Below are 12,849 nucleotides of genomic sequence, written 5' to 3' on the forward strand. Positions count from 1 at the left end.
TGGTTGTTTTCCTTTCCTATTTGATAGTGAGAGGTTTCTTAAATTTTAAAATTTCAATTGCAATAATTTTGAGTTTTCCTGATTTTGATGGGAGTTTTGATTTAGCCTCATGTGATAACTAAATAGTTTCCTTATAATTTTTCATATATTCTTTAAAAGCAAACGGTTGGATATGTTTTGCTTTCTCCATTTTCCTAACGAATAAAGCAAAAAGTTTAAATAACTTGCTCAAGTAAACACAAGCTAGGACTTTATTCCATTGAAATAAAGAAAGGACCTTTTCATCAAGTTGCTGGGGAATTAAATTACTAACTTCCTATTCTGCATACTTGGTTCAATCAACAAGGGCCTGCGAATACCTCCAAGTATTGTTGAATCAATTATTTTAATCCTTGTTTTTCAAGCAGCAGTACTAAGTGGAAACAGCTTGAGATTTTTGTCTCTTGCATTGTTGTTGTTGTTGTTATTCAGTTGCCAAGTTGTGTCTGACTCTCTGCAGCCCCATGGACTGCAGCACACCAGGCCTCCCTGAGTCCCGTTGCAATAGATTTATTTCTTCACTGACATGCTTGAGAGAAATCTAGTGTATGGGTATTTCGATGATATTTAAGTTTTGCACTTTACAATACAATTTGAAAACCTGCTTGCACTACTTGTCAGCAATTGACCCTTAAGTGCTATTCAGGTTATCAAACCAGATGTGTTTAATATTAGGACATAGGAAATAGTATAATGTCAGGTGGATTGAAAGTAGTTTATTCACATGAATTAATATAGAAAGGTCTGGTATATGAAAATATTTTATTACAAAAGGTGGCACTGTCAATGAGGTTGGTACTTTAGTCAGCAGTATATTATGGTGAAAATTACCTGTTAAATATGAATAATTTAAAACTGATGCCAGGGAGCTTCTTTGAAATGAAATTTTGTATTATAGACAACTTCTCATGAATAAAATTATAAGAGTAATTCTAGGACTTATTGTTATGATGAACAGTTAATGTTTTTAACAGGAAATATATCAGAAAATGGTTTCTTTCTCTCACTCAGCAATCTTGTATAATGAAATATACTCTTCGCATACTAGTTGCTGTTACTTTGCAAGCCATAGGTTTATATCCTGGGCACAACAAACCTATATGAAATTGAAAAATGATACCCAGGTCATTTTTTTTTTTGTCTGCTTTAAAGACTTGAGTCATTAGCCATCCATTTTCTTATACAAAACAAATGTTTTAGATGAAATCATGTTTGAAAATGAAAGTCACTCATATGTGTGATTCTTTGCAACCCCATGGACTATAGCCTGCCAGGCTACTCTGTCCATGGGATACTCCAGGAAAGAATACTGGAGTATTAGCTATAGTTTTGTAGCTAGTTTTCATTTGCTTCATGTAGAATATGAACTCTACCCTGTATAACTTTTACACATTTATTGTGTTCTGCATGCATGAGTGCTCAGTTGCTTCAGTCATATTCGACTCTTTTCAACCCTATGAACTATAACCCTCCAGGCTTCTTTGTCCTTGGTATTCTCCAGGCAAGAATATTGCCTGGGCAATATTCTTCAGGCAAGTGGGTTGCCATTCCCTTCTCCAGGAGATCCCAACCCAGGGATCCAACCTTGGTCTCCTGCATTGCAGGCAGATTCTTTACCATCTGAGCCACCAAGGAAAATTTAATTTACTCTTATTAATCAAATTAATTATCTACGTATTTTTATTAGGTTGTCCATTTTCATAGTACAGTGACTGTACTGTATTTCAACTTAGTGAACACACTATGAATACTAAAAAAAAAAAAAAAAAAACAATGTCCTATCTTCTCCAAATGGGAAGCCTACTAGACTCAAATAAAACAAGAAAGAGTAAATATTGCTATATATTCTACGTGATAATGACATCATGATGCCTTTAGGCTAACAGAAAGAGTAAATTGGGTTGTGAGAAATTGTCTTTTTTTAATTAGCAAATTTATTTTTATTTTATATAGGTTTTGCCAAAATTAATGCTGAATTTAAGCAGCATCTAAACTTCATCTTCTCTAGCATCATTTATGTTAGTCTCACCCTCTTGAATATTTTACTGTCTGCCACTTACCGTAAAGGTAATACAATGAAAGAATCTTACATGATTCTTTTATGTGGTAACACTTTAAAACATGCTTGCCTGTGTGGAATGTATAAGATTTTGGTTCCAATCATGGTTTTAACTTGTTTACCTCGGAGGAGGAAGAGGTTTTTTTTTTTTTTCTTTTTTCTTGTGTACAGGATTCTTTGTCTTTCTTATAGGATAAAACATAGGGAAAAAAAAGTTTGTTTTTTTTTTTTGCAGGTGCATGCTCAGGTATGTCCAACTCTTTGTGACCCCATGGAATGTAGCCCACCAGGCTCCTCTGTCCATACAATTCTCCAGGCAAGGATACTGGAGAGGGTTGCCATTTCCTCTTCCAGGGAATCTGCCGACACAGGGATTGAACTTGCATCTTCCGCATTCACCAGTGGATTGTTTAACCACTGAGCCACCTGTGAATCCCAGAAAACATTTTTATCCACTTTCAGATTGAGGATCAAGGGTATGACATCAGTGAAAATCTCAAAGTAGGGAAATCTAGGGTGTGCTCATCCCAAGAAGCACTGACATAGGTGGTAAAACCTGTCAGTAATGATCTTATCAATACATATAAGTTTTTTAAAATTAATTTTTACTGGCATGTAGTTGATTTACAGTGTTGTTAGTTTCTGCTATACAGCAAAGTGAATCAGTTATGCATATACATATATCCACTCCTTTTTAGAGTCTTTTTCCAATATAGGTCATTACAGATTATTGAGTAGAGTTTCCTGTGGTATATGGGCTTCCCTGGTTGTTGAGATGGTAAAGAATCTGCCAGCGATAAGGGAGACCTAGATTCAATCCCTGGCTTTCAAACATCCCCGGGAGAAGAGGACTGGCTATCCACTCTAGTATTACGGCCTGGAGAATTCCATGAACAGAGGAGCCTGGGAGGCTACAGTCCATGGGGTCACAAAGAGTGGGACACAACTGAGCAACTTTCACTTTCACAGAGTGTTCATGTCAATCCTAAGGACTAAGGAAAGGAGACTAAAATATGACAAATATTACTTAGACCTTTAATACCCTCCCATATTTATTTTCTTTTTCTACTAGTACTTGCTGTTCACAATGTTCACAGTTGTTTTTTTTTTTAATACAGTGTCTTAAAACAATTTTTGTAGAACTGCATCTTGTAATTTTGTGAACCCTAATTACCCCACTAGAGTTTCCTACCTGATGGTCTGTTTTTTCATTGAATAATAAAGATAAAATTTCCAACAACAGAGCCACTCCTTACTCATTGCTAAAGTTATTATCCTAGAACAAACTTCGCATCATACCATTTATTTCCAAGAGAAACAAACACTTTGTTGCCTACATGGTCTTTTCTCTCACTGCCATTTTTCACAAGTATTAATATTATTTATTCAGAGACTTACTTCCTCACACTTTAGTTTTCCTAACTGTCTGATTTAATGGCAAATCCATAGTCCTATTTTAAATATTCTCAAGGCCATGAAAATGCATGCTATTTATTCCAGTTCGGCAGTTTAACTGCGGTGCAGAGGTTTGGTACCTAGAGATTTAAGCCTCTACTTAAGCATAAATTACTAAAGCACCCTTTCTTTTTTCCTTGTAAATGTAACTCTCTTTAACATGAATCTCCATAGATGTCTTAAGTAATAACTGATATTCCAAGAAAAAAATCTGAAAAACAGCTAAAGGAGAAGGGGATTTACATTTTTAATCTGATATATTAGATCATCTTTCAATGAAATCCCTGTTAACTGTGATAATCACAATTAATTCATGCCTACTCTTGTCCATAAATCTTTGGGTGGTGCTTTAAAAGGTCTTTCAGAAATAAATCTTTTGCAAAGCTGGAGTCATGCTTCCTGTCCCAGGTCCCTGAGAGAGTGTACAGAGAGATTAAGTCATAATATGGGTTGTAATCGGACAGATGTAGGTGCAAATTGTGGCTCTGTCTCTTACTTAAACTTTCAGTGCTTCCAGAGCCTGTCATATGAATTATGAATTACACTTTCTACTTCCTGAGGTTGATTTAACATAAATAATATATGTATAGTGCTCGGCAGTGTCCAGTATATAGTAAGTCTTCAATTCAATAATTATATTAGTCCCTTCTATGCCTAACTCAGCCGTTATCTTCTTTATGATTGCATCTTGAAACAGATTACTAACTGCTTTTTGGAAACCTTATGGTTTATAATTTGCAAGTCCTAATTTAACCAAGACCTGCAAATAGATGCCCTTATGCTAATATGTTTCCTAACTTTGCCACCGCAAATGAATGAGTTGTGGGCAGGGATCATATTATAGGTTTTGCATTTGGCAAGGTACTTGATTTATGTGCTTGCATATAATAAGTATTCAACACATGTTTATAAATTGACCAACAAATATCAGATCAGATCAGTAGCTCAGTCATGTCCGACTCTTTGTGACCCCATGAATCGCAGCACGCCAGGCCTCCCTGTCCATCACCAACTCCCGGAGTTCACCCAGACTCATGTCCATTGAGTCAGTGATGCCGTCCAGCCATCTCATCCTCTGTCGTCCCCTTCTCTTCTTGCCCCGATCCCTCCCAGCATCAGAGTCTTTTCCAATGAGTCAACTCTTCGCATGAAGTGGCCAAAGTACTGGAGTTTCAGCTTTAGCATCATTCCTTCCAAAGAAATCCCAGGGCTGATCTCCTTTAGAATGGACTAGTTGGATCTCCTTGCAGTCCAAGGGACTCTCAAGAGTCTTCTCCAACACCACAGTTCAAAAGCATCAATTGTTCGGCGCTCAGCCTTCTTCACAGTCCAACTCTCACATCCACACATGACCACAGGAAAAACCATAGCCTTGACTAGATGAACCTTTGTTGGCAAAGTAATGTCTCTGCTTTTGAACATGTTATCTAGGTTGGTTATAACTTTCCTTCCAAGTAGTAAGCGTCTTTTAATTTCATGGCTGCAGTCACCATCTGCAGTGATTTTGGAGCCCAAAAAATAAAGTCTGACACTGTTTCCAGAGGAAATAAAAATTGTCAACTAATACTCCTTTGTATTTCATTCTTTTTAAAAATGGTTTTTATCACCATAATCATTTTTTAAAATGCTGCCGAGTGCAAAACTGTGTCAAAGAGATTGTGTACTAGACATTTGATAACTGAATGGATGTAGCTAGTATTCATTTACTTCATGTAGAACATGAACTCTACCCTGGATAACTTTTATACATTTATTGTGTTCTGCATGCATGAGTAAGTGCTCAGTCGCTTCAGTCATATATGACTCTTTGCATCCCTATGAACTATAGCCCTCCAGGCTTCTTTGTCCATAGTATTTTCCAGGCCAGAATGTTGAAGTGGGTTGCCATTTCCTTCTCCAGGGCATCTTCCTAACTCAGGATCAAACCCATGTCTCCTGCATTGCAGGCAGATTCTTCACCTATTGAGCCACCTGGGAAGCCCTTTTGTGTTCTGGCAAGCCTTAAATATGACTGCTATTTTTCCTTATTTCTTCTAGTAATATCTCATCCTATATCTATGTTATGTGTATAGTTGGTCTTCTGTATTTAAGGATTCTGGAATTGCAAATATGCCTATTTTCTAAATTCAATTTGTAGCTTCAGGATCCATATTTGCTGCACATTCTCAGTTATTCAAGACAAGTGCTGAACAGGAGAACATTTGTGATGCCTGGTGTGCACTTTCCCAGGTGAGATCAAAGAAGATGATGCAATGCCTTCGTTTTCCAGCTTTCATACTGTAAATTAGTGTCCTTTTGAGGGTTTTTTAGGGCTATTTTTTCATGTGTTTTTTTTTTTTTTTTCCATGATTTTACTGTTTAAAGGGCTCCCAAGCATAGAGCTGAAGTGCAGTCCAGTGTTACCAGGTACCAGTAGGCTATGATGTGTTTTAAAGAGAAATTACATGAGTTAGGACTGAACAAAAAAGATCTTCGTGACCCCAAATAATCACAATGGTGTGATCACTCACGTAGAGCCAGACATCCTGGAATGTGAAGTCAAGTGGGCCTTAGAAAGCATCACTATGAACAAAGCTGGTGGAGGTGATCGAATTGCAGTTGAGCTATTTCAAATCCTGAAAGATGATACTGTGAAAGGGCTGCACTCAATATGCCAGCATATCTGGAAAATTCAGCAGTGGCCACAGGACTGGAAAAGGTCAGTTTTCATTCCAATCCCAAAGAAAGGCAATGCCAAAGAATACTCAAACTACCGCACAATTACACTCATTTCACAGGCTAGTAAAGTAATGCTCAAAATTCTGCAAGCCAGGCTTCAGCAATACATGAACCATGAACTTCCAGATGTTCAAGCTGGTTTTAGAAAAGGCAGAGGGACCAGAAATCAAATTGTCAACATCCTCTGGATCATCAAAAAAGCAAAAGAGTTCCAGAAAAACATCAAATAGTATTTCTGCTTTATTGACTATGCCAAAGCCTTTGACTGTGTGGATCACAGTAAACTATGGAAAATTCTGAAAGAGATGGGAATGCCAGACCACTTGACCTGCCTCTTGAGAAATTTGTATGTAGGTGAAGAAGCAACAGTTAGAACTGGACATGGAACAACAGACTGGTTCCAAATAGGGATAGGAGTACCTCAAGGCTGTATATTGTCACCCTGCTCATTTAACTTATATGCAGAGAACACCATGAGAAATTCTGGGCTGGATGAAGCACAAGCTAGAATCAAGATTGCAGGGAAAAATATCAATAACCTCAGATATGCAGATGATACCACCCTTATAGGAGACAGTGAAGAAGAACTAAAGAGCCTCTTGATGAAAGTGAAAGAGGAGAGTGAAAACGTTGGCTTAAAGCTCAACATTCAGAAAACGAAGATCATGGCATCCAGTCCCATCACTTCATGGCAAATAGATGGGGAAACAGTGGAAATAGTGGCAGACATTATTTTTTGGGCTCCAAAATCACTGCAGATGGTGACTGCAGCCATGAAATTAAAAGATGCTTGCTCCTTGGAAGAAAAGCTGTGACCAACCTAGACAGCATATTAAACAGCATAGACATTACTTTGCCAACAAAGGTCCATCTAGCCAAGGCTATGGTTTTTCCAGTGGTCATATATGGATGAGAGTTGGACTATAAAGAAATATGAGCGCCAAAGAATTCAAAATACTTTTGAACTGAGATGTTGGAGAAGACTCTTGAGAGTCCCTTGGACTGCAAGGAGATCCAAATTATAATGGGAATTATTCCTGAATATTCATTGGAAGGACTAATGTTGAAGCTGAAACTCCAATAATTTGACCACCTGATGTGAAGAGCTGACTCATTAGAAAATACCCTGATGCTGGGAAAGATTGCAGGTGGGAGGAGAAGGGGACGACAGAGGATGAAATGGTTGGATGGCATCACCTACTCAATGGAGATGAGTTTGGGTAAACTCGGGGAGTTGGTGGTGGACAGGGAGGCCTGGCATGCTGCAGTCCATGGGGTTGCAAAGAGTCGAATATGACTGAGTGACTGAACTGAACTGAACATGAGTTAGGTAAGCTTCATTCAGACATGAGTTATAATACCACTGGCCATGAGCTCAATGCTAATGAATGAACAATATTCAGTGTTAGATGCCGCTTTTTCAAGTTAAAAAGAAACACATTAAAAATGTATTGATTATTTGATCAAAATGTAACCAGAGGCTCATAGAAATCTAATCCTGTATTTCTCCTAGGAGAAATCATTCAGTATTTTCTAATTCAATGTTCATGGTGACTTATAGATCATAACAGCAATAATGATAATCAATTATACCATTCATGATGATTAACATTTAGTAATCTTGTATAAGTTCCTAGAGATGATTGGAATCGGATTGGTTTGTGGGATCCTATGATATTTTCTGTACCTCCCAATACCTTTTGGTATCAGGAGACTGAATATCATGTCAGGTCCAGCTTCCAGGAGTATATATTTGATCAAATTTTTACATAGTATGTCTCAGTTTTGCCCCATACCTACTACCTTTGCCATAACTATTCATACTCTGTAACAAACAGTGGAGCATCATTTACAGAGATGAGCTGAATATGTAATTTTTGACCATGAAATTTCTTTGTCCCCATGGATCTTATCAGATGTTCAATTTGGCCCTTATTTTACAGCAGCCAATAATTACAGTAAAAAGACTGTTTCTAACCTTAGGGATTCCACTTTCATCTTCTCATCATAAAACAAGACCTACATAGCCAATGTAGAAGAGATATATATGATAAAAGGAAGTGAAGAATGTTAAAAAAGAATAGAAAAAACTGGAAATACAACTGCCATATGACCCCGCAATCCCACTGCTGGGCATACACTCCAAGGAAACCAGAACTGAAAGAGACACGTGCACCCCAGTGTTCATCGCAGCACTGTTTACAATAGCTAGGCCATGGAAGTAACCTACATGTCCATTGGCAGATGAATGGATAAGAAAACTGTGGTATATATACAATGGAATATTACTCAGCTATTAAAAAGAATGAATTTGAATCAGTTCTAATAAGGTGGATGAAACTGGAGCCTATTATACAGAGTGAAGTAAGTCAGAAAGAAAAACACCAATGCAGTATAATAACACATATATATGGCTTTTAGAAAGATGGTAACGATGATCCTATATGTGAGACAGCAAAAGAGACACACATGTCAAGAACATACTTTTGAACTCTGTGGGAGAAGCCGAGGGTGGGATGATTTGGGAGAGTAGCATGGAAACATGTATATTACCATATGTGAAATAGTTCACCAGTCCAAGTTCAGTGCATGAGACAGGGCACTCAGGGCCAGTGCACTGGGACAACCCTGAGGGATGGGATGGGGACGGAGGTAGGAGGGGGATTCAGGATGGGGAACATATGTACACCCATGGCTGATTCCAATATTGTAAAGTAATTAGCCTCCAATTAAAATAAATAAAATTTTAAAAAAGGAATAGAAATGCCATTCAAGGAGAGAGATGCAGATTAGCACAGACTGAATTTATTCCAATGTGCCTTAATATAGATGTTCAATAAAACCAAGTTCATTTCTTTTTGAAAATTCCCCCTTTTAAAATCTCTGCAACACTATGCAAACAAACATAAAGAAATGTCTGTCTCTAACCTGTTCATCTCCTACCTTGTACTATTTATATTTTATGGTGGACACATAATATAATTTAGTTATGGGAAAATTACAAAACAAGAAGTATTTGAGATCTTCTGTGAGTACATGCACACACACACACACACACACACACACACATACACATCACAGATAGTGGATTTAGTGGAAAGAGTTCTAAGCCAGGAGAAAAGGGTTAGGATCTAATTACCTGTAAACTGCAAACTATTGGCTTTTTAGGGAACCGATAGTTGAGGCTCAATCTCTATGATATGTTTGCTATGTGTTTGCAGGTTGGGTAGGGTTAACTTTTTTTAAAAATTAAAGTATAGTTCACTTGCAATATTATATTAGCTTCAGGTGTACAGGGCTTTCCTTGTGGCTCAGCTGATGAAGAATCCGCCTGCAGTGTGGGAGACCTGGGTTCAATCCCTGGGTTGGGAAGATCTCCTGGAGAGGGAAAAGGCTACCCACTCCAGTATTTTGACCTGGAGAATCCATGCGGTTGTAAAGAGTCAGACACAACTGAGTGACTTTCACTTTCAGGTGTACAACATAGTGATTCAATATTTTTATAGTTTATGCATATACAATATTATTAACTATACTTGTGACTTATTTATTTTTTTTTATATTTTTTTGACTTATTTATTTTATAACTTGTTGTTTGTACCTTTTAATCCCTCTCACCTGTTTTCCTCATTCTCTGATCCTCCTTCCTCTGGCAAATGCTAGTTAGTTCTCTGCATCTGCGAGGGTTAAATTCTTTATTATGATCTTCCATTTCAACATACCAGCTGAGAGAAACAAATGCTGTATCAAGCTAAGAACTACAAAGCAGAAAGTGAATTTATATATTTTTCTCTCTAAATCCCATCATTGGAAAGACATCTAAGTTCTTAGGATTCATACACTGAGAAGAGCCCGTAACCTCTATAGCTCTACGTCATATAAATATGATAGAAAGAGACCAACATTCAATGATTATATTCATCCAGTTTTGTGTCAGTGATTATTTTGGCTTGCTTTGACTAAAACAGTAGTGAACAGGAACTCTTTGTCAAGAGGGATATGAACCTAGAATTCATAGGAGAGTGCATTAGGTAAATTAACAGATGGAATGAATAGTTTGTTTCTACCCATAACATCATTGAAACATTTGTCTGGTTTGAAGACCACTTAATGACTTGGCAGTTTACTTTGGCAACATAACTTTCTGAGATGGAAAAACAATATGTAGAAGTGGTCACAGTTCTCACCTCTTTATCAGCTATAGTAGTAAATTCAATATTTAAAATTTGTAGTCAAATATGGAATTTTATAGAACACAATATGAATGCCAAAATAGACACCAGAAAAAATATTTTTCACTTCTATGACTCTATAGTAAAGGTGATCTCAGGTTTAATAGTTATTCCAAAAGAAATGGAGGAAACACTTCATTATGAAACACAGTAATATAACAAATTGTGGGAGGATTGTAATTTCAATGCACAGAATGAACACTAGTATTTATTTACCAAATATGTGGCCAATCATGTTTAATTGAAGTTATTATTGTAGTGAGAAGAAATAATAATTTGACTTCCGAGGAGTTTTAATTGACAGTATTATATTTGTGCAATGTACATCGACTATAGGATAAGAGAAGTTTTTATAATTACATGCTGAAAAGTGAAAGTATCAATATAAGCTCTATGAATCATGTAAATAATAATATAACAATATAGTTAAGTGGAAAAAAGTTTCTTCACTGGATCCATATAGCTTAGAAAAATATAATTTCATTAAAATGTCACAACTTATCATCTCTCTCCCTAACCTATCTTTTACAATTTTCCTCATTTTCTCTGTATTCCATTATTTCATCATCTTTAATTAATAAGAACCAACATTTACGGATATCTTTGCATCATCCACTATGGTCCTTAATGTCACCTCAACACGGAAGCTGTGATCCTTTGGAGGATGCCCTTTAGAAAGAAACAGGACTCTTTATTAGATGATATAAGATGTCTCTTGAAGATACATACTTGCAACCAATTATTTAACATATAATTTTCAGATATTTCTATGAAGTGCTTGGGGTATTATCCCATTTTGTCTCCACAAGCACTTCCATTTGCAAGAGATTTTTCCCCATCAGAATCATTATTCAACAAATATTGATTGCATGTTGCAGGCAAATATGATACCATATAAGGTAATATGGCAGATGCCAAGGTAATACACACCCAGACCTGATTCCAGTGGGAAAAGGAAACAAGTACTTAGAATCTTATCTAACTTATGCTACAAGGTGTGAAATGGCCTAAGAGTCAAAAGTAAACTTTGAGAGAGAGAAATTCTCTAGATAGGCTGTAATGGAAGGAGGAAAATTTTTCATCTGAGTGAAGTTAGGATATCCTAAAAAAATTAAAAAAAGAGATATTCAGAATGTACAGAAGGAATTTATCTAATATAGCTGAAGTATAGACTAGGTGAAGAGAAGTAGTGGATGATAAGAGAGGAAAACCATGTAGAATACAAATACCAAAACACTGGAGTTGTCAATGTTTTGATATTCAAACTTGAATAAGGTTTGAACTTTATTTTATAGGTAATGAAGAATCACATTTTGAATTCTCTCTAAAACCAATTTTGCATTTCCAGAATTTAGTAAAAAACATATATATATATATATATATACTCATTAAAATAGAGCCTTTGCTACAAACTATAACTCTTCTTTTTGTTTCAGATTTTTCATTATTCGTATACTGCTTCGTATGTGATCTACAATATACACACTAGGTAAGTTCTTTGATCATCTGGTTTCCATGAGCAACCGTCCAACTGAACTGTAGGTGTAGGTGTCAATTTGTTCATATAAAAATATTTACCTTTTTTCAAGGGAAGTTTGGGAGTTAAATCCTCCAGAAGTAGAGGACTCTGTCCTGCAGTACGCGGCCTGGGGTGTCCAAGGGCAGCAGCTGGTAAGTACAGGCATTAATATGCACCAAACACTGTCAGCCAGGGCCCTATGGGAAATGCCTATAGAAGGCAATGTCTTTAAAAGTTGTCCTATTATATGGATGTTTTCCATTTACTTTAATATCTTGTATCTAATACTCCAATTTAAGAATATATCAAACAGTACCAATATTATGTTGTCAATTAATTAAATAGTAAAAATTTATAAAGTAATGTGTGATTAAACTGTTAGTTGATCATGAAACCCAGAAGAGATCCAAGAATATGAAGGCCAGTTCTGCAAAATTCCGGTTACATCATGTTTTATTTATTCTTAAAGCAAAATTCAGAGCAAAATTTAAGAGAGAAATCTATACTTGACAGTGTTCTCTTAAGAAAAGGTTTTTTCATCATCATAATTTGAAATTATCACAAGTTCAAAAAGAGAATGATTGATGTAAAAGCAGTTTGAGCTTCATGATATTCTTGTACATGTCTCGTGCAGGCCTGGATATAGACTGTAAGGGCAGACTGCTCAGAAAGTGGTATTGCTTGTGTGCATGGCTTGAGCATGGTCAAAAGTAGTACACATGGCCAAACTGATTTCTAAGTGTTTTTGTGTGTTTATATGCCTACTAGCAACAGTGTGAGAATTCCCTTTGTTCCCTATCCTCATCAATACCTAGTTTTTCCAGGCT

The 12,849-nt window shown here is 36.5% G+C and overlaps 1 protein-coding gene across 2 annotated transcripts in view; it reads left to right on the top strand.

Moving 5' to 3' along the window:
* Positions 1–12,849, top strand: part of DPP10 (dipeptidyl peptidase like 10) — an 800,949-nt gene that overhangs the window by 615,327 nt on the left and 172,773 nt on the right. For both annotated transcript variants that reach the window (XM_070768724.1, XM_070768732.1), the window contains exons 6-7: positions 11,940–11,992; positions 12,093–12,174. In XM_070768724.1, the coding sequence (XP_070624825.1) occupies positions 11,940–11,992; positions 12,093–12,174 (135 nt within the window). The remainder of the gene's footprint in view (positions 1–11,939; positions 11,993–12,092; positions 12,175–12,849) is intronic.

The sequence above is a fragment of the Bos indicus genome, chromosome 2, assembly GCF_029378745.1.
Source record: "Bos indicus isolate NIAB-ARS_2022 breed Sahiwal x Tharparkar chromosome 2, NIAB-ARS_B.indTharparkar_mat_pri_1.0, whole genome shotgun sequence".
NCBI lineage: Eukaryota > Metazoa > Chordata > Mammalia > Artiodactyla > Bovidae > Bos > Bos indicus.